The 23,694-nt window shown below is 34.4% G+C and overlaps 2 protein-coding genes across 2 annotated transcripts; one reads left to right on the top strand and one right to left on the bottom strand.

Moving 5' to 3' along the window:
- Nucleotides 1-5,230: 5,230 nt before the first annotated feature.
- Nucleotides 5,231-6,166, top strand: LOC308430789 (olfactory receptor 7G2-like; the record flags this gene model as incomplete). Its single annotated transcript, XM_080930076.1, has 1 exon — nt 5,231-6,166. One exon carries the CDS (start codon nt 5,231-5,233, stop codon nt 6,164-6,166), a length of 936 nt encoding a protein of 311 aa, XP_080786202.1.
- Nucleotides 6,167-22,405: 16,239 nt separating this feature from the next.
- LOC308430874 (olfactory receptor 7G3-like) lies at nt 22,406-23,344 on the bottom strand (the record flags this gene model as incomplete). Its single annotated transcript, XM_080930152.1, is given in 3 exon segments — nt 22,406-22,728; nt 22,731-22,815; nt 22,817-23,344. Coding segments are annotated over 3 exon segments (936 nt in total).
- Nucleotides 23,345-23,694: the final 350 nt, after the last annotated feature.

The following is a 23,694-nucleotide window of genomic DNA, read 5'->3' as shown; positions in this document are numbered from 1 at the left end:
AAGAAAGAGAGCAAAGATCTCAGAAAATGAAGATATCTCTCATGCTCATGGATTGGCAGAATGAATATAGTAAAAAATGGCCATCCTACCAAAGGCAATCTACAGACTCAATGCCATCTTGATCAAAATACCAACACAATTCTTCAAAGACCTGGACAAAGCAATTCTCAAATTCATCTGGAAAGCCAAAAAATAGCAATAAAAGAAAATCTGGAAAATCACAACCCCTGACTTCATACACTACTACAAAAAAATTGTGATTTAAAAAATTAAATGCTATTGTTACAGAGACAGACCTGTTGATTAGTAGAATAGCATTGAAGACCCAGAAATAAAACCAGACATTTACACTTGAACATTGACAAAGAAATCAAAATATAGAATAGAAAAAGAAAGCATCTTCAATAAATAGTGCTGGTCTAACTGGCTGAATAAATGTAGAAAAATGAAAACAGACCCATTTTGTAACATTGCTCAAAGCTCAGGTCCAAGTGAACCAAGAACCTCATAAAACCGGATACAGTCAATCTATTAGAAGAGAAAATGGGAAAGAGCCTTGAACTAATGGGCACATGGGGAAATTTCCTAAACAGAACTCCAGTCACTCACACTCTAAGATCAAGAATTGATAAATGAGACCTCATGAAACTGAGAAGCTTCTGGAAGGCAAGGACACAGTCAATAGGACAAATTGGCAAACTACATATTGAAAAATATCTTTACTAACCCAACATCTGATAGAGGGATAATATCCAAAACATATAAATAAGTCAAGAAGCTAAGCCCCAAGAAACCAAACAACCCAATCATAAAATGGGATATAGAACTAAACAGAATTCACCACAGATAAATCCGAATAACTAAGAAGCAATTAAAGAAATGTTGAAAGTCCTTAATGATCAGAGAAATAAAAATCAAAAGGAACTTATTATTCTACCCCACAATAATAAAAGTTGCTAGAATCAAAACCTCAGATGACTGCGCATGTTAGCAATGATGTGGAGAAAAAGGAACACTCCTCCATTGCTTGTGAGATTGGAAACTGGCACAACTAGTGTGGGAATTAATTTGGAGATTCCTCAGAAAATTAGCTCTAGATCTACATGAAGACCTAGAAATATCACTCTTGGGAATATACTCGAAAGTTATTCCTCCATGCCACAGAAGCATGTGTTCCTCTATGTTCATAGTAGCTTTATTAGTGATAGCCAGAAGCTGGAAACAAACCAAATGCCCCACAATAGAAAAATAGATATAGAAAATGTGATTTATTTACACAATGGAATACTATTCAGCTATTAAGAACAAAGACATCCTGAGATTTGCTGGCAAATGGATGAAACAAGAAAATATCATCCTGAGGTAATTCAGACCCCAAAGGACATGTAATGTGTATACTCAATAATAAGTGACTATTAGCCAAAAAATTACAGAATACCGAAGATACAGTCCACAGAACTCAAAAAGGTAAACAGCTGAAAGGCACAAATGATAATGTCTCAGTCGGACCTGAAATAGAGAAGAATGCAATCACAAGGTGGGATGGATGGATATACCTCAGTGGGAAAGGGAATGAGGAAAAGGAAGAGTGGAACATGATCAGGTATTGGGTTGGGGAAAATAACTTAAGCCCTGAAGAGCAGGAGGAAGAATGGAAACAGGCAACCTTTGCAGGTAGGATATGAGGAAACCAACCAGAATGTACTAGAGACCTGAGAAATGAAATATTCTCAAGACTCAAAGGGAGGGACCTTACATGAAATGCCCTACAGTGGGGAAAGGGAACTTGGAGAAACCATCTCCAGCAGAGAGACAGGGCATCAGTGAGACATGGGGCTGCCATCCCACAGTCAAAACTCTGAACTATTATTGTTCCTGTCTGAAAAAACTGCAGGGACAAAAATGGAGATTTGCCTAAAAAGAGTTGGTCTAGGGACAGGCTGAAAAGGAGGCTCGAAGGCCTGGCACTGTTACTGATGCTATGGATTGCTCACAAAGAGACCTCTCATGACTGCCCTCCATAAGACCCAACAAGCCAATGACAGAGTCAGATTCAGATAACTGTTCCAAACCAATGGACAGAAACTGTTGACCCCCTGTGGTTGAATTAGGGAAAAGCTGGAAGAAGCTGAGGAGGAGGGTGATCCTGTAGAAGAACCAACAGCTTTAATTAACTTAGACCTCTCAAACACTGGACCAAATATCAGGCATCATACACCAGCTAATATGAGGCCCTCAACATATGTACAACAGAGGACTCTCAGGTCTGGGTTCAGTCATAGGAGATGTACCTAATCCTCAAGATACTGGAGGCACCAGGGAGTGGAGAAGTCTTGTGGGGTTAGGGTTTGGGGGCTGGAGAAATCCTTGTGGAGACATGGGGATGTGAAGGAGGTATGGGACCAAAAGTGAGTTAAAATCTCGAGTGTAAAATAAATAAATATTTAAAATTATCAGGAAACTGCTAGGCAGCCTATGCATTACTCATTGTTATTGTGTCTGGAGACGCCATCTGCCTTCTGATGACCACCATGTCAGAAAAGGCAGAATTAATTGCTCTCATCCAGAGCATTCCAAGTAGCTGAAAGATACAGGGTCAACATTAACACTCACTCAAAATATGCTTTTTAAATAGCTTATGGCAGAAAAAAGCTTATTTTCCACCAATGCCACTCCTATTTTCAATGGACACCTAATATCTAGGTTTCTAGAAGCTTTTCAGCTCCCAGCAGAAGTAGCCATAATATACTGCAAGGGACACTATTACTCCATGTGCCTAGGGGGCAATGCCAGGGCTAACTCAATGGACAAGGGTTTGGGATCCAGGCCTGCTGGATGCATGGGGAATACTTTCTGATAACCTCCTATCAGCCCTTTTATCAAAAAGAATACATTCTTTTTTTCAACAACTTTATTTTAAAAAACAGAGGTAAATATACAGATTTTTTAAATTATTTTTGCATAAAACTATATGAATATATTTTTGTTAGTACTTGATTTATTTAAAGGTTTGGTAGTATGCATTAAAATCTTTCTTGTTACAATAAGCATAAAGTACATGTAAAACAAAATGTAACATTGAAATTGTTAAAGTTTTCTTGGAGTGTATAGATTAAACATAATGATTTCTAGGAATAAATTCCTAAATTAAGGAGCCACACAGGCCCAGGACTGATGGCTGTACGTAAATAACTGCTTCAACCCCCTTCCCAGAATTAAGCACTGCCCCTCATTTCTGGCATTCAGAAACAACTTCATTGACTTAAAGATGGCTTTACTCTTGTTATTCTAGAACCTGAAATTATCTCTTCAGACTATTACATTTTACAACTTCATTTTTTATTTCATGCAATGAATTACATTCTTACATTCTTTCCTGGTTAAAAAATGTTTTGTCTAAACTAAGTGATTTAATTCAAATTTCTACATTTCCCACAATTTCTATTTTGATGCTTTTTCCCCAAATTCTGATGTTACATTTTAAAATTCAATAGAGGGTTTTAAATTCTATATTTCCTTAATTTTCAAAATCATAATTAGTTTTGTAAAGGGTGTACTCATTTAGGATATTTTGTTAAGTGAATTAAAACCTGAAGTTGGTTTGTTGATTTTTTTTCTGGATTACTTATTATTTGTGTAATATTTGATACTGAAGCTAGTGACTATTACGTTTTTTTTTGGGGGGGGGGGTTAAGAGTCGACTTCTTCAGTTTTTGTTAATGCTATAAGAATTATTTTCAAGTTCATATAATTTTACATGATGTTGTATATGAACTAGCCCCATTTAATGTCATTAAATTACCATCCTAAACCACATTTTGTCATGAATTTCAAAATGGATAGATGTTGAATTTTAACTTAAATGTGTGTGTACACATTATTTATGTTAAATATATTCCAAAACCTTAATACTAAGAAGAAACTATAAATTTTTATCTAAGTATATTATGTTTTCAAATAGAAAATACATGTAAGGTAGTAGACAAGTTAACTCAATTTTTCCATTCACACCTCTCAGTGATAATGTAATCATAGTCACATATCCAGAATTCATTTCATTAAATATGTATACATTTTAACACTTATAAGCTAAAACACTTTGTACAAAATTTTCTTGTGGTTGTCAGGGAAGCTATAAAGATTAAACTGGAAGACATTACAGATCAAAACACGGTCAAAACAGTTACCTAAAGCAAACATTTCATTAGGCAAGTTTTCTCCTTAAGGATTTGTGCTGCCCTTTGATCACATTATAGGAAAACATTTTTTATGGAATCATTTTATTTGTTAAACCCTGGGGGATACAAAGACTGTAAATATCAGCCTAAGATTGCCATACAACAGCCTTTCTCAGGTAAGTAGCCAGCACACCTGCCTCTGAGCTCAAACATCATCATTTCACTACTGTATAACAGGAAGGCTCTTTCCAAGATTTGTTTCTTGCATGTTTTACATTAGATAAAGAACTGGTGCTGTTCAATCATGATGACACCATAGTACTTTGAGGGTTTTGACTTAATGATTTGCATGGGGTACTTTTTATTAGTAATTCAGAAGTTATAAGATAAAGACACAAAGAAACTGAATAGAATATAAAGTTGGCATTTTAAAGGCAAAAGTAATACACAAGGCAAGTGTTAATGGCACCTTAAGTAACAAGATCTATTTTAAATCAATGCTTGTTCTTTTATGACTCACTATTAATTCATAACTAGAATAATTATAGTGTGTTGCCATATTACTAATGTATACACAGAAGCAACTTAGAGAATTCCATGTATATTTTAATACAAATGGACCTTTGAACTCAGAGGTGTTTAACTATAAATCTGAATTTATATCTATTCTGTCAGTTTATAATGAGTGTAGTGGTCTTTGTGGTGTTCCACTGGTTACAGTTTTGTAGATTTATTTTGAGTGAAGCATCTACATACAATGTACCATGTTGTTTTTATTCATTAATATAGTGTGGTGGAAGAGAAGATATATTGTAACAAAAACAATCAAATGATATATCAGAAGGGTGGACATGAAAACTTTAACAAATAAAAAACAACACAAAGACAGAAGAGAGAAACAGGTGGGAACAGACGCAAATAAATATCTAGAATAGAGATGATAAAACAAAGAGTAAAATTGATGTTTGATTTATGAAGCATGTCTTTAACTTTAAACTAATAAACATTTTTTCTATACAATTACCCCCGTTAATTTTCAGTATCTGAAAGTCATGGAATTCATAAACCAAACAACGTCTGAATTTCTTCTTCTGGGTCTTTCCAGTGATCCTGAATTACAGCCTGTCATGTTTGGAATCTTTCTATTTATATATCTGGTAACAGTGATTGGAAACATGTTCATAATATTGGCCATCAATTCAGATTCTCGTCTTCATACTCCCATGTACTTCTTTATCTCCAACCTCTCCTTGACTGACATCTGTACAAGTACCACAACAATACCAAAGATGCTTGTGAACATCCAAGAACAGAATCTAAGCATAACTTTTGCAGGATGTCTCACCCAGGCTTGCTTTGCCATGCTTTTTGTTAGTCTGGAGTGCTGCCTTCTTGCAGCAATGGCATATGATCGCTATGTGGCTATTTGCTACCCCTTGAGATATACAGTCATCATGAATTGGTATCTCTGTCGTCTAGTCATCCTATTCTCTCTGCTCAGTAGTACTGTTAATGCATTACTTCTCAGTCTCATGATGCTGTGGATGTCCTTCTGCAAAACCTTAGAAATCCCTCACTTCTTTTGTGAAATTACACAGGTCATTAAGGTAGCTTGTTCTGACACATCCATCAACATTATACTGATATATATCGCAAGTTTAACATTTGGTGGAATTACTTTTTCTGGAATAATTTTCTCTTACATTGAAATTGTCTCCTCTGTTTTGAAAATACCATCTGTGCAAGGAAGATATAAAGCCTTTTCTACCTGTGGGTCTCATCTGTCAGTCATTTCTTTATTCTATGGGACAGGTTTAAGTGTGTGCATCAGCTCATCAGTAACTGACTCTCCCAGGATAACTGCAATTGTATCAGTTATGTATACTGTGGTGACTCAAATGCTGAATCCCTTCATTTACAGCTTGAGAAACACAGATATGAAGAAAGCTTTGCGAAAACTCATAGGTAGAATGGTTTCCCTTTTATAAATGTTATCTTCTTTGGATATAGTTAATTCACTCTGACAAGGTTCCTGGAATGTCCAGATTCTGACCATCCTTGTACTAATACTTCGAAATTCAATGTTTAAATTAAATTAAATGCCAGGTTGTCTTTATTATGTTTCTTAAATTTACTTATTGTGGACAAATTATCTCAATTCTGTTATTGGTTTCTTTTCCTACAAAATCAGGGACACAGTTTGTGCCTTGGGTTTGTGTCTGTGTGCTATATAAGAGTGAACCATATGTGTGCATTTTTATACATACAAATATTAATATGTGTATGCACATGTATATTATAAAACTGATATATTAACCTTATTGATATATGTATATTAATATATGCAATTAAAAGCTATACATGTTTTTTAATTGCAAGAAAACATTTCAACATATGCAGAAAATATATAGTGAACAGATCAGGTCAATCAGGCAAAGGGATACTTCCAACATTTCAGTTAAACTCAATGGATAACACTGAGTAAAAATCCTTTGAATTTACGTTTTCCATTTTTGTCAGCCACAGTACGTTTTAAGTTCATCCATCCTGATATACTAGATACTCCATTCTCTGTTTATCTGTCACATATAGCCTCTCAATTCTGTCTAAATTAATGTTATATTATTACTGTGAAGTCATATTTGCCTTCAAAATATGCATATGAGAGTATGGGTATGGCATTTTTTATTCTGTGCCTATTTTAACCTAACACGATAGCGTCTACTTTGATTAATTTTACCTAAAATGTTAAATTATTTATGTTTAAGGTAGAATAGAATTATATTGTGTCTTTATACAATTTTTTTCTTTAGACATATATGCACTGATTATTATTTAAAATTAATTTCTTATTGTTTAAAATTAATTTCTAATGTTGACAGTATTGTTTCAATGGGATAAAAAAAGTTTATACAACTATTGCATATTTGTCTTTTTACCTTTATATTGGCAGCACTTTCAGAGAGCGTTCTATAAAACTTTACTTGTTTCAATAACTTTCAAAGGAACCTCGTAGTGACCTCATAATCAGTGTAGCAAATTACCCAAAAGTAGGTTATAAAAGATCAAGTTTCCCTGTGAATAAATGCCAGGTTCACTGGCTGTAACCTGAATGTGCCATTTTTACTAGGGTAGTGTGTCAATGAGACTTATACAGATTCCGTGGTAGAATGACACTGAATGATCTTTAAAATGGATTTACCATTTGAATGCATTATTTGGAGAAAATCCTATTTATCTCCTTTGCTGATTATTTAACTGAATTTTTATAATGTTTTTTTTCCTCTTAAATTACTAATTTATTTTAAGGGTGGGGCATATTATTTTATAAACCTGCATCAATTGAATATAGTGAATGTAAATATTACTGAAAAACTTTTCAAACCTATTAAATGACTTTTGCCTCATCCAGTAAGGTCAGGTCAATAGCAATGCAGGTGATGCCCAAAGAGATGGTGTAAGTAATGTTTTGAACCCAACATGTTTGTTGCTGAAAATCATTTCTAAATCGTATCTTTCTGAAGAAACATCAAAGTCAATATAATCAGTTTTATTTCTTTCTTACTGGATACTCTATATATTTACATTTCAGATGTTATCCCCTTCGCCCAATCTCATCCATTTCCCATTGACTCCATGAAGGTGTTCCCTCTCCCAACCACCCTCTTCCACCTCAGTGCCTTGGCATTCTGCTACACTGGGAGAATGAATCTTTGCTGGACCAAAGGCATCTACCCCCATTGATGCCACACAATGTTATCCTCTGCTGCGTGTGCACCTGGAGCCATGGGTCTTTCCATGCAAACTCATTTCTTAGTCTCTGGGAGCTGTGTGGGGTTTGGTTAGTTGATAATTTTGTTCTTCCCATGGAGTTGCTAAACCTTTCAGCTCCTTCAGACCTTTCTGTAGCTCTTTCATTGAGGTCTCCATGGCCAGTTCAATGGTTAGCTGCATGTACTCTCCTCTGTATCAGTATGGCTCTGGCAGAGCCTCTGAAGAGGCATCCACATCAAATGCTACTTACTCATCAGCATTAGTGTGTGGGTTGAGTGGCTGCATATGGAATGGATCCCTAGGTGAGGCAGTCTCTGGATGATCCTTTCTCCAGTCCCTGCTCCTTTATTTGTCTCTTTATCTCCTTCCATGAGTGTTTTGTTTTCCCTTCTAAGAGGAGCTAGGGCATCCACCTTCTGGTTTTCTTTCTCTTTGATCTTCCTATGTTTGTATAATGTTTCTTGGATATTGCAAGCCTTTTGGGCTATTATCAGCTTTAAAAATATATAATTTTACTTAAAGTAAGTCCTAGGATTCTTTAAAATCCAGGTTAACACAGTATTTTCAAAGATAGACTTCTATGGTGTGAATTGTTTAGGAAATGAAAGTATCCCACCCCCATCACTATAAGTCTGGAAAAGAATAGCTGAGAATGTTATTTAACCACAGAATAGTCAACTAGACAGGGAAGTAAGAAACATGAGGTCCACAGTAACAGTGCTGGGAGTAGACGGTAGCTGATGATGTCATTCAAAGTATGCATTCAACACAGAAGTGGCTCTAGAAAGGCAAAAAAACCTAGTTCTTTGAAACATTACTCATTGGGAATTTCTGAGTTGGTTGTACTGGGTTTTGTTTAAATATTAAGAGTATGTATTTATAATAATTAATAATATATCAAGTAATACAGTACACTAGAAAACAAGTTCAAACCCTGAAAACATCGAGAATAGCTATATTTTTAATTTTCATATTGAAAGAGGATTTTGAGGAGTATAAAGCTAAATATTCATAGCTGGGTAATTAAGTAATATTTCTCACATGCCAAGGGATTAAACATACACATTTATCAAATATCACATGGAAATTTGAACCGAGATATGTGTGGAAATTTGTTGCAGAAGTGTGTTTATTACATTGGTACTTCCAAAGAAAAGAATTAAAATGACAAAAATACTCATCAACAAAACAACAATTAAATACATAAACTATGAAAACCAAGGTTGTATTGCTTAGTATAAGTCATAGTTTTAGAGCATTTAATAAGGAAGCACACTGTTCATTTTTTTCCAAAAATGTAAAATAGTTTGTACTGAGAAAATTATCTTTATTGTGTAATAAATTAATAAAACCAAAAATGATGTATTCATTTGATTATATATTATTCAAACTATGTTATATAATTTATACTTTGTAAGTTAATAAAAAGCGTTAGACTTTTGAATTCCGATTACACTATTACAGCATAATTTCCACTCTGTGAATAATGTTAACTGAATGTTCTTTTATAATCTATTACAAATAAAATATATCATATTACTTAGACCTTGTGAACTGGCTCTTTGTGGTTCAGATATTTTTCTCATACTGTCTTTTAAGATCCTCTCCTCCGGGCTCTTGATCTTAAACTTCTCCCTCTCTCTACCCCTGCCTGGCAGAAGTTTTCACCCTGTTCTCTCTTCTTCCTAGCAATTGGGTGAACAGAATTTATTGATAAGGAAGTGAATAAATGGTAAGAACTGTTTACAAAAACTTGAGACAAGGGATTGTTGACCTAAACATCACAATGCTGCACGTCCAGAATGAAACAATATATGAGGGTAGAAGAAACAGCATTTGGCTAACATAACAGGATTAAAATTTCTTTTTTAAAATCTTATAGGCAACTTCATTCAAACAGCTTAAAAATGCTTGTACCATTTTCAACTTATAAAGATAACTTCTTCACATAGAAACAGGTAAAAATATAGTACACATGTGATAAAAATAGAAATATTGTTGGTTGATACTGTAGTTAGCTGATGCAATATTAATTTGGTTTATGAAATTATACTCAGCAGGCCATGGTGGCTTTGTGGCCCGGAAGCAAAGCTCTTTCCTGGCTGCTCTCTCAGTCTTTCTCTGGTGTAGACATTCTGCTGGACCCTGAATGTGTTAGGGAGCACAGGGATGCTCAAAGACAGTCTTTCCCAGACAAATACTCAAACCTTCATCCTGTTCATTTCCACATCCCTAAAAATGAGTCTCCCTTGGAACAAAGGCTTAGAGAATTGAGACAAGAAACACAAGAAAGGAATTAGAAGTTCTGGGCTGAGCAAAATTTGTCCTTTAATAAGGAAAAAATAATAATTTATTTACTCAATACTGCAAGCTAAAGGCTCAGGCCTGAAAAACAAGTCAGGCCAAAGAGCAATGCTGGACAAAAAAGAGATGCCTGACTTCTATAAGGACTATCTGAGTAAGAATTTCCTGAAGCATGTGTGCTATAACCGAGACTGGTACAAGCATAATTTTGCAATCCTTTTATTCATGGGGAAGGTGGCCCTGGAGAAGATGTGAAGCAAGCTGAAGAAGAATCAGCAGCAGAAGCAGAAGACAAGCCGTTAGGAGGAGCCCATCTGACCTGACCCACAGCACCAGACTCCAATCATGAGGCTCTGGAATCTAAGTGAGCACAAGTCCCTTGGCCAGTGTTCAGACCTTTCCTAACTGTGTCCCCAGCTGGCTCAGCCTCATAAATATACTGCTTGCCTAGCAATGTAAAAACAGGAATAATGTTTCACTGCAAGAATTTTTTTAAAAAAAATAAAATTATCAGGTTTTTTTTTTGAGTTTGTTTATATGGTGAATTATGTTGATGGATTTCCATATATTGAACCATTACTGCATCCCAGGGATAAAGCTCATTTGATCATGGAGAATGATCATTTTGATGTGTTCTTGAGTTCAGTTTGCAAGATGTTTTGAGTATTTTTGCATCAATGTTCATAAGAGAGATTAATCTAAAGTTCTCTTTCCTTGTAGAATCTTTGTCTGGTTTAGGAAAGAGAGTAATTGTGGCTTTGAAGAATGAGTTGGGCAGTGTTCCATCTGACTCTAGTTTGTGGAACAATTTGAAGAGTATTGGTATTAGGTCATCAATGAATGTCTGATGGAATTCTGCACTGAACCCATCTGTTCCTGGGCTTTTTGTTTGTTTGTTTGTTTGGGAGACTTTTGATGACTGATTCTACTTATTTTTTAGGTGTTTTGGGATTGTTTAGATGGTTTATCTAGTCCTGATTTCACTTTGATATGTGCTATCTGTCTAGAAATTTACCTATTTCCTTCAGATTTTTTTAGTTTTGTTGAGTATATGTTTTTGTAGTAGGATCTGATGATTTCTTGAATTTCCTCAGTTTCTGTTGTTCTGTCTTCCCTTTTATATCTGGTTTTGTTAATTTGGATACTCTCTGTGTGTTCTCTAGTTAGTCAGGCTGAGGGTTTTTCAATCTTGTTGATTTTCTCAAAGAACCAGCTCCTGGTTTTGTTGATTCTATGGTTCTCTTTGATTCTATTTGATTGATTTCAGCTCTGAGTTTGAATATTTCCTGCTTTCTACTCCTCTTGGGTGTGTCTGCTTCCTTTTGTTCTAGAGCTTTCAGCTGTGCTATCAAGCTGTTCCTTTCTATTTTCTCCAGGTTCTTTTTTTTTTTTTTTTTTGAGGCACTCAGAGCTATGAGTTTTCTGCTTAGTACTACTTTCATTGCATGCCATAGGTTTGAGTATGTTGTGCTTTCATTTTCATTAAATTTTGAAATAGTACTTGATCTTTTCTTTATTTTGTTTTTGACCATGTTATCATTGAGTAGAGCATTGTTCAGTTTCCATGTGTATATGGGCTTTTTTTGTATTTGTTGTTATTAAATACCAGCTTTAGTCCATGGTGATCGGACAGGATGCATGGAGTATTTCAATCTTCTTATATCTGTTGAGGCTTGTTTTATTACTGAGTATATGTTCAGTTTTGTAAAGGTGTCAACACATGCTGAGAAGAAGGTATATTCTTTTGTTTTAGGATGAAATGTTCTGTAGATGTCTGTTAATTCCAACTGATTCATAACTTCTGATAGTTAGAATGCATAACCACTGCATCCCTGTTTAGTTTCTGCTTTCATGATCTGTCCATTGATGAGAGTTGGGTGTTGAATTCTCCCCTATTATTGTGTGTGGTACAATACATGTTTTGAGATTTGGTAGGGTTTCTGTTATGAATGTGAGTACTCTTGTATTTGGAGTATAGATGTTTAGGATTGAGAACTCATATTGATATACTTTTACAGTAATAAAAATAAAAGTATCTTCTTATCTTTTATAACTTTTGGTTGAAAATCTACTTCATTCAATATTAGAATGGCTACTCCAGCTTGTTTCTTGGGGCCATTTGCTTAGAAGGTTTTTTCCCAGCCTTTTACTCTGAGGTAGTGTCTGTCTTTGTCTCTGAGATGAGTTTCCTGTATGCAGCAAAATGCTGAATCCTGTTTATGTCTCTATTCTGATAGTCTATGTCTCTTTATTGTGAAATTGAGTCCATTTATGTTAATATATATTAAGGAATAGTGATTGTTCTTTCCTGTTATTTTTGTTGTTAGAGGTAGAATTATGTTTGTGTGTCTTTCTTCTTCTGGTGTTCTTGCTTATGTTCTTGCTTTTTTTAGGGTGTAGTTTCCCTCTTTGTGTTGGGTTTTCCATCTATTATCCTTTGTAGGGATGAACTTGTGGTCAGATACTGTGTAAATTTTGTTTTGTCCTGGAATATCTTGGTCTCTCCATCTATTGTAATTGAGAGTTTTGCTGGATATAATGACCTGAGCTGGCATTTGTGTTCTCTTAGAGTCTGTCCAGGATCTTCTAGCTTAGTTTCTAGAAAGTCCTCAGGGCACTAGCATTGGTTTAGTATTTCAGGGCAGTGTCTGTGATTTGCTTTTCAGCAACCAAATCGAGAAGCTAATAACCAGCTATATTTCTCATTCTTTATTTTTTCTATATCATTTATCAAACTTCTGTATTACAATTAGGTATTATTTTTCTATTTTTATATTTTATTAAGGATTTAAATATAAATACATATGGGTGATTATAACTTCGTATACATATTTTCATGCATCATGCTTTCTTATTAACTACCATCTTGCCAACTTCATGATGTAGTGCACATGTTAAATGTAGCCATTGTTTCATAGTTTGACACTTGGTTTAAATTAAACTGTTCAGTCTTTCAAATAAGATATCAATCAATATAAAAAAGGTAAATAAAACTAAAGGAAGTATTTTTCAAGCAAAATAATATTACTGAGTCTCAGATGTTCAACAATGAAAATAACAACCAAGGGAATAGCTAAAAATTGAACTTTAATGAGTTCAAGATTAATGTGTTAAATAAATTAATGTGAATTCATTTATTAATTAAAGCTTTCACAATTTTTACCATATTACAAAATATAAGACTTATGAGAGTGGCAGAATATTGGGAGAAAATGTACGGTCATGGCAATCACATACTAAAAAGCAAATTTTTTTTTTCTCTTGTAGATATAACACTACTTATTCTTTTTCTCTGTGTCTTTTCTGGCTGTATTTCAAAAGCTATCACAAAATAATTTGGGGATGATTTGGTTATATGATATGTACTTCAACTGCAAGGTGATACTTAGGACCTCTCAACTTATGAAGATCCTCCTGAATGGATGAATAAGTAAATCTCTGATCTATGTCCTCATATCTTTCTGCAGTCAAAAGATTGAAAGACAAGGTTCTTTTGGAAATATAGTATAAAATGAGTTCCTTAAACTATTTGGTCCCAGTTTATCTTTACTGACTGAGTTGAAGTATTTTCTAAACAACTTATGCCACTGAGAGTATCTCACAATCACATTGCAAGAAATCTCAAATTCTGTAAAGTTGAATAGTTACAGGGCTTGAGAACCAAAGGATTAACCGTTGATTCCCAACTAAATTTAGTCAAAAAACTTAATTCAAATTTTGTCCTGTATGGCTTCGATTAGGTACACTTTCAATTGTCATAATCAGGTAAATAAAAAAAAGTTCTCTATTAAGACTATACTCTTTATCTTTTCATGTACAAATCTCAATTTTAAAAATGTCTTCTTTTTTGATACAGTTTTTTTCTCTGAAGCCCTGTCTTGACTTTCCTGAAACTGGCTGTAGAGATGAGGTTAGTTTCAAGTAAAGAGATACACTTGCCTAGCATTTTGGCAAATATCTTTAATCCCCAAACTTAGAAAACAAAGGCAAGTGTATCCTTTCTAATATTCAGAACCATATCTCTAAAAGAATAAGAAAAACTATTCAAAATATATTAAAATCTCAGCAACAATATTTAAAATAGCTCTAGGCAAGCAGTTAAACAGAGTTTTTCAAAATCTATTGTATAAATAAAGAGAGAGAGGTTAAAAGTTAAGTTAGAGAGGAAATTTCAAACAATGTATAGTACAGAAGGAGAGGGATACTTTGGTGGTTGGGAAAGAGGAAGGAGTAGAGAGGGCAGGCTGAAAGGAATGTATGAGAGAAAAATAAATGGAAATAAATAAAAATAAAAATAGGGAGTTAAAAGATAATGATGAAATGAGGTAAAACAAAAGTAGAAATTAGACAAAAGCAAATAAAATAAAATGAGCCTATGAAAAACCATAAGATATATTAAGACAGATGTATACATGTTTACATATAAAAACACAGAACTGAAAGCAATTATGCATGTATGTATATATATATATATATATATATATATATATATATATGTATGTATGTATGTATGTATGTATGTATGTATGTATGTATGTATGTATATATCAAAGTACCAGTAAAGGTTTTTTTTTTTTTTTTTTAAACAGCCCTGATAAAATATTATGGAGACTAAAACCTCTAAAGACACCATTAAACATTTATTTTGCTTTCCGAAGGCCATTTACTGCTGGACACAGAGCTCTTAAATGCTGAGCCAACTCTTCTTACAAAATCACTAATTGAGGTAATGCCTTTCATATGATATTTATTCATATATCTACCCTCAATTAGTATGTATCATAGTCTATATTAACTTTCATTTATAATTATTTTATATTTTAAATTCAGAATGTTAGCATTGTATCTTTCTCATAAGTATTATCTGTATTTAAATTACTTCATAGTTTCATATATTTATATACTTAATTGTAATTATTTTATCATCTCTATTTCTAACTCTCATTCCTCTCCATCCGAAATCCTTCTATTCCAGTAATTCTAATACTGCTATCATGACTTCTTGTTCTGTGACTAATATTTTTTTTTATGTGTTTGGATGAACAGCTACTAAGTAGAGCAAGAAAAAGCTGTACCAGTGGCTGTATCCATGAAAAAAAAATCATTTTGTCTTCTACCAATATTAAGAGCCAATAGTCTCTCAGTGAGGAAGTAAGAGGCTTCATGGTCCCTTCATAGCCCCAGCTCACATCCCTGTTGTTCATTTTTATTTTTTTTTTTGGATATTTTTTTATTTACATTTCAAATGTTATCAACTTTTTCTCTGGAAACTCCCTATCCCATCCTCCCTCCCTGCTTCTATGAGGGTGCTTCGCCACCCACAAACCTGCCCCCACCTTTCTGTCCTGTCATTTCCCCACACTTGAGAATAGAGCCTTCACAGGACCAAGGGCTTCTACTCCCACTGATACCTGACAAAGCCAGACTCTGCTACATATGCAGCTGTAGCAATGGGTCCATCTATGTGTACCCTTTGGTTGATGGTTTACTCCTTGAAAGCTCCAGGTTGGGTCTGGTTGTTTGATATTGTTCTTCCTGTGGGTTGCAAACCCCTTCAGCTCCTTTAGTTCTTTCTCTAACTCTTAAAATCGGAACCCCGTCCTCAGTCCAATAGTTGGCAGAAAGCATCCACCCCTCTATTTGTCAGACTTTGGCTGAGCCTCTCAGGAAACAGCTATATCAGGCTCCTGTCAGCAAGCACTTCATGGTATTCAAAATAGTATCTGGGTATGGTGTCTGTATATGAAATGGATTCCCAAGTGGGGCTGTCTGTGGATGGCCTTACTTCCAGGCTCTGCTCCATAATTTTTCTCTATATTTCCTCTCGAATATTTTGTTCCACCTTCTTTTCATTTTATTATTTATTTTATTAAACTTTATTTTAAAAAACAAAGATAAAAGAAAAATATTTAAACATTTTTGCATAAATGTATACAAATACAATTGTGTCAGTGCTTGGCTTTTTTTTCTTTTTTTTAAGGTTTGATACTTTGCATTAAGGTCTTACTAGTTACAATGAGCAAAAAGTACATGTAAAACAGGGGGTAACCTGGAATTAGTCAATGTTTTCTTGGTGTGTAAGGATTGAGCATGACTTTTTTTGTTTTGTTTTGTTTTTTGTCTTGTTTTCTTTTTTTTCTTGAACTTCACACTGTCTGTGAGTTGTTTCTGGGGCAGTACGAGCCTCTGGGGTTAGCATCCCAATATCAGTGATTGCATATTATGTCTGTTCTTTTGTGACTGGGTTATCTCACTCAGGTTGATATTCTCCAGATGCAACCATTTTCTTAAGAATTTGGTTAAGTCATTGGTTTTGACAGTTGAGTAGTTCTCCATTGTGTAAATGTACCACAATTTTTGTATCCATTCATCTACTAAAGGACATCTGGGTTTTTTCCAGCTTCTGGCTATTATAAATAGAGCTGCTATGAACATTGTGGTGCATGTATCTTTGTTGTATATTGGAGTGTCTCTGGGGTATATGCCCAGAAGTTGTTCCATCTTCTAAGAAGGACTGAAGCACCCATGCTTTTAGTTCTCCCTTCTTGAGCTTCATGTGGTCTGTGGATTGTATCCAGGGTATTCTGAGCATTTGGGCTAATATCCACTTTTCAATGAGTGCATGCTATATATGATATTTTGTGACTAACTTACCTCACTCAGGGTGAAATTTTCTAGTTCCATCAAGTTCCGTAAGAATTCCATGAAGTTGTTTAATAGCTGAGAAGTGCTCCTTCATGTAACTGTATCACATTCTCTGTATCAATTTTTCAAACAAATATACATTGTAAGATGTCTGTGGCAAGACAATAAAACAATAGTTTTCACAATTACCTTAACTTAAAATGTTTTAAATGTAAGTCAGGAATAATACAAAAATATATAAAACATTAAATGTATTTATAAAACTATATATTTAATTCAAACTATTCTAAAAATAAATATAATATGAAAGACTAGCAATTTGCTGGGTCAGAAAAAATTCTGTAAACACTTTAAGTGATTTGAGACTGAGTTTTTCTATAGATTCATCTTAATATGTAATAACATATTTACCTACAAGCTAACAAAAGCTCGGTCTCATAGCAGGTTTGGTGTTTCTTTCCATGAGAAATATAAGCAAACTCGGGAACTGAGTACTACCTAAAGCCTTGTCTTTAGACTTGGATCATCTAAAAGTTCCCAAAATCTTACATGAAATAATACAATTAAATTATTGTCTCCTTAGTGAATAAATAGTCAATATTTTCTAAACTGTCAAAGTTCTGATATAGCTTCAATGAATCCAGAAATATAGATCAGACTTCTGAACCCTACTAATTACAATGAGGGGTTAGTTCAAAACCTGATGTGGTTGCACTTAGAAAAAACAGCAGCAATGGAATTAGCTACAGGCAACCCACAAAAGATTTTGATGAATGTGAGAGAACAGACCTGAGACTAACTATAATAAAGACGAGATGAAGTGGTGAAAATGATATAAATATAATACTCATGAATGAAAATCCAAAAAAGAAAATGTGTTTCACAAAATATTTTCATTTGCTTTCTAAGAAGTATTTTTGGTGATTTTTGTAGGTTGTGGACCCGTACTCTCACTGTATTAGAAACAATCTTATCTCCTGAGAATCACAATTAATATTCAAACACATTCCTCATCTACTTTTTCCCCTGAATTCTAGACATAAATTTCTCTTTTTTTCCACTCACTTTATCTGAATGTTCTTCTTCAATAATAATTATGTTTTATTTATTTTCTCATTAAAGAAAAATAAGGACTCAAGATATTACTGAACAATTAAATGTCCGTGTTTCTTTTGTAAGAGGCCTTGCATTCAGTTCCAGAGTCTGAACTGACAACCAAATTCTTTAATATATTATCTTGTGTCAATTATTAATGTAGAGAAACACTATCTAGAGATATCTATATACATAGCAAAAATAAGTTTGAGCTCTATTAAGACAGTGAATTTTCAGGCAAAATGACCAAATACCTGAAATAGATAACAGTCATTCAGTCAGATTTTTCTATGGTTGTATGGTCTTCTTTTACTCTTGGATTTTCAACATTTATACAGCAAATTTTTATTATTTTCAGGGTCCTAATTTGTAATTCAGGCAAAGTTATCTGCAAGAATCATACTGAAAATAATAGCATACTCATATTTCTCAGAAATTTATAAAGATGGTTTCCAGAGTATTTAAATGCACTGTGAGAACTAACGTTCAAATATTAAACAGGTAATTTTTAGACACACCACAGAATATTGATTCACTTGTTAAAGAACTTAGATATCACTCTCCATACTCTGGTACATAACTAGGTGATAGTGAATTGTTACTTTCTGGATGAAAGAAAAACTAATGATATATTCTCCTCAGAGTGCTGTACCATAGTAAATCTATGTTTCTATAGCGTTTGTGTAATCCCTGCCTCCAAAGCAGTGGTTTTCATTCTCCAAGTTTATTGATGTGAGGGATTCTTTTTCTTACAAGTCATTTAGCAAGCTTCCATATTGTCATTCAAGCATCATATTTTCCTGTCATCTAATTATGATGGTATAACAGTAAATAAACTCGATTATGATTTGTTATAGGTTTAACTTCTAAGGATGAATATCAAAAGGAGACAACCTACCATTACCAGTTATAGATTTATTTATGAAGGACTGATCATTAATTTCCTCAGAGAAGAATGAAATTTACAATATTTTCCTGAGTTTATTATCTATTTTCCTAGGTAATTACCATGAATAATAACAAAATTAGGAGAATTATAGGTATCACAGCTGTATGTATTTTAGTCACAATACCATGCATTTCTTTTTTTTTCATACAATAAACTCATATTAGATAACTTTATGATCATTTTTTAGTTTGGCAGCCACCTGTAATAGCTGTGGCTCTTTTCTCTAACTTTTCTGTAATATATAATCACGATTAATACAGAGGGTGCTCAAATTCATTTATAGAAATTCTTACAGATGGAGATGCCAATAGGGCTCAAACAATTAATTTCCTTGTCAATAAGCCTAAAGAGGTGAATTCATTTTCTGAAACATGAAGAGGGAAAAAAGGGAATTTACTTAAGTTATCTCTCACCTCATCTTGTGCCTGTTAGAATGTTTACACCCTCACAACAATTAAATACATCAAAATATATTTAAAAGAATATCATATGAGCCAGAGAGATGGTTCAGTATATAAGATCATTGACCACTCTTCCAGAGGTCCTGAGTTCAATGCTCAGCAATGACATGGTGTCTCACAAGCATCTCAAATGGTATCGGATGCTCTCTTCTTCTGAATCTGAAGGCAGCTACAGTGGACTCATACTAAGTAAACAGAATTCTAAATAATTTTATGTATAGCAGGTTATAAATAGAGTGGCATTTTTTTGTTGTTTTTCTTGTTGCATGCTTGTTTGTCGTAGCTGTAACAACTCAAGATACCAAATTTTCTGCTAAAAAAAATTGGCTAATATTTGCTTTAAAACTAATGGACCTAGCTCTTCAATTTTATTAGTATGATTAAATATAGCTTTCAATTGAGGGGAATTTCCCACAATTAGCAATTTGTTTTCCTTTTATAATTTAATCTTATTTTACACTCCAAAATTTATCCCTTCTCAAGTCTACCCTCTGACTGTTCCACATCCCATACTTCCTCACCATCCCTGTCTTCACGAGGATGTCCCCACCACCAAGCACCCACCTCACTCATAACTCCCCATTTTCTGGTGCCACCAGTCACTTGAGGGGTAGGTGCATCTTCTCTGACTGAACACAGACCCAACACTCTTCTGGTTTATGTGTGTTGGGGGCCTCATAGCAGCTGGCGTATGCTGCCTGGTTGGTGTTCTAATGTTGGAGAGATCTCAGGGGTTCAGAGACTGTTAATTAATTGAGACTATTGGTCCTCCTATAGGATTGCCCTCCTACTCAGCTTCTTGCTTTCTACTAATTCAATGACAGGGGTCAGCATCTTCTGTTCATTGGTAGGTGTAAATATCTGCATCTGAATCTTGACATAGTTTGTTAGTTCTCTTCAGAGAGGGGTAATGATAGGTCCTTTTTTGTAAGCACTCCATAGCCTCAGTAATAATGTCAGATCTTGGGGCCTCCCCTTGAGCTGGATCCCACTTTGGGCCTGTCCCTGAACCTTTTATTCCCCGGGCTCTTCTTCATATTTGTCCCTGAAGTTCTTCCAGACAGGAATAATTATGATAGATTTTGACTGTGGCATTGCCACCTCATCCCACATATAATGCCATCTTTCTGTTTGGGGTGGGCTCTACAAGTTCTCTCCGTACTGGAAGACATTTTATCTAAGCTTCTTTGAGTCCTGAGATTCTCTCACCTGATACATTCTCAAGGGTGTCTCCCTACAAGGTTGTCTGTTTCTATTCATTCTGCCAGCCCTTAATGTTTCAGTCCTTTTCTACACCCAATACTTGACTATGTTCCCCTCCTCCCCTACCTGTACCCTTCCAACACAGGACTCTCCCTTCCTACCCATCCTATGATTGCTTTCTTCTCCCCCCCATGTGGGATTGACATATCCTCACTTGGGCCCTTTGGCTTGCTAACCTTGTTGAGTTCTGTGAACTGTATACTGAATATTCTGTACATTTTTGGCTAATATCTACATATTATGCATGTGCTCTATGTTGGAGTTACCTCACTTAGGATGATATTTTCTACTTCCTTCCATTTGCCTGCAAAACTCAGGAGGTTGTGATTTTTAAAAGCTGAGTAGTTTTGCATTGTATAAAAAAGCCAGCTTTGTATCCATTCTTCTGTAGTGGGACATCTGGGTTGTTTCTAGCTTCAGGCTATTACAAACAAGGCCACTATGAACATAGTAGAACATGGGCTCCTGTGGCATAGTGCAGCATTTTTTGTGTATATGCCCAAGAGTTGTATAACTGGATCTTCGGGTAGATATATTTGAATTTTCTGAGGAATGTCCAGATTGTCTTCCAGAGTGTTTTTACCACTTTGCTGTCCCTTAAACAGTGGAAGAGTATTCCTCTTTCTCCACATCCTCAACAATATGTACTATCACCTGAGGTTTTAGTCTTAGTTATTCTGATTCGTGTAGTGACTACTATTAAGAGAAACTGAAGTGGTAATCGTACTTTATTTCTTTGAATAATGTCAGTATACTGTTGGCTTTTGTATATGTATTTTCTATTTTAAAATGCATTTTCCATTTTTATTATGAGCATTTAAGATAATAAACATTACTATGGCATTTTTATATGGTGTATTGAAAACATTCTCTTTTGTCTTTGTTTATCCCGTTTAATATTTCCAATCTGTTTTCCTCTCTAACATCCTATTATCTTTGTTTTCTCTCCCCATTGTTAAATATCACATATTTTGGTCTTCTCTTGACATGCATAAATGTAATTTTAAGGGCCTATACATTTCAGGAAATAAAGTGGTTTTTAAATATGATCACATTTTTAACTATGAAACTCGAGAGATAAACATACTTCACATATGTTTGAGTGCAGAAGATTCTCAATGGGACATCTCAAGCTTCACAGAATTGAAAAATTAATGGCATGGGACAGGAAATAGAGTAGACTGTTAAAAATGATTTATATTATGAGTCTAGCTACCTAAAAATTCCACAGAAAACTATAAGAATACAGCTATTGTTGGCTGTCGCCAGGTTGTGTGAGGATATAACAATTTTTGAGCAATCACTGATCTTCTCATTAATACTGTACCCATATTCTTGTCAGGGCACACTATAGTATATATATACCAAACATCAGTAACAAAATTTTGGTACCCTAAATGCATGTGCATTTATGTATACAAATTTGTATACATAGGTATATAGTCTATTCATTATACCTACTCCACATTTAATCGATGCATCATGTACTAGTGAAGAATATAACAGAGACTAATTTAATATTCACTTTATAAGTAAGTAAACATAATAGTTTAAATTTTCAAAAGTTATTCAGCTAAAATATGCCACAGATGGAATTTACATTCAAATGGTCCAAACCTCAGTTTTCATTGTCTACCATTTGATGTATGGTTTTGTGCCCCTCCGCCCCAAAAAACCACATTGATGTTGCATTCTGGATATCTTAGTATTAATTCTTCAGCACATCAAGTGGTACATCAAGAGGAAGTTTTTATTCGAGAGATGAGCTTCTTGAATGCACTAATCATGTCCTTATTCCTCAAGCTGTATATAAAAGGATTCATCATGGGAGTGACCACCGTGTACATCACAGAGGCTATTGCACTCTTTCTAGAACTGTGAGTGCCAGCAGAACTCAGATAAACACCAAACCCTGTCCCATAGAATAAGATAACCACTACTAAGTGTGATGCACATATGGAGAAAACTTTATATTTTCCCGAGGCTGATGGAATTTTCAAAACAGACGAGATAATTTTAGTATAAGAGTAAATTATACCAGATAGTGGAAGAAACCCAACAGGCTTGTCACCAAATATACCAGAATATTATTGATGAGAATATTGGAACATGCAAGCTTGAGAATATGAGCGAGTTCACAAAAAAAAGTGAGGAATTTCCACGTTTGTGCAAAATGACAGGTGCAGTGCCATCAAAGTGTGGAGCAGAGCATCTAGGATGTTAATCAAGAAGAACAACAAAAGCAGCACACCACAGAGTTTTGGATTCATAATAACATTGTACCTCAGTGGATGACAGATAGCCACAAACCTGTCATATGCCATCATTACCAGAATTTCATTTTCCATTCCTGCAAAAGCTAAAACAAAGCATATTTGAGTGAGGCAGCCTATATAACTAATGGAGCTTACCTGAGCCTGTATGTTCATCAACATTTTTGGTATGGTTGTTGTGGTGAAACAGATGTCAATAAAAGACAGGTTGGAAATGAAGAAGTACATTGGGGTATGGAGATTGGAATCCAAAACAGTGGCCAGTATTATGAGAATATTCCCTAACACTGTGATCAGATATAAGGACAGGAAGACTCCAAATAGGACAGGTTGTAGTTCTTGGTTATCTGACAGTCCCATGAGATGGAATTCTGTAGATTCTGCAAAGTTTCCTCTCTTCATGATGTTGATGATGCTAAGAAAGAACATTAGGGAAACTTGTGAAGAGGGCTTTCTTAATGTTCTTTGAAAAAATTAATAATTATTTGTGATGATTGTTTTTCTACCACTTTGTTTCCTTATTTTGTATTTTCTTCAGTATTTATTGTTTTTATTGTTTTTTCTATGTTTTTCAGTTTCAAATTGTCACAGACTTATACTTAAAGAAGAATATAATGTATGTTATACATTTATGTATTTAGCTTATGGTGACAATATTTGTATTGATTAAATTTAATAATGAGGAATTAGTCTAAAACTCTGGCTAGCTACCCATCCTAGCTGCTATAGTGAGAATTCATAAACACATATAA

Source organism: Micromys minutus (assembly GCF_963924665.1).
Source record: "Micromys minutus genome assembly, chromosome: 16".
NCBI lineage: Eukaryota > Metazoa > Chordata > Mammalia > Rodentia > Muridae > Micromys > Micromys minutus.
This window is presented reverse-complemented; position numbering and strand designations above follow the sequence as displayed.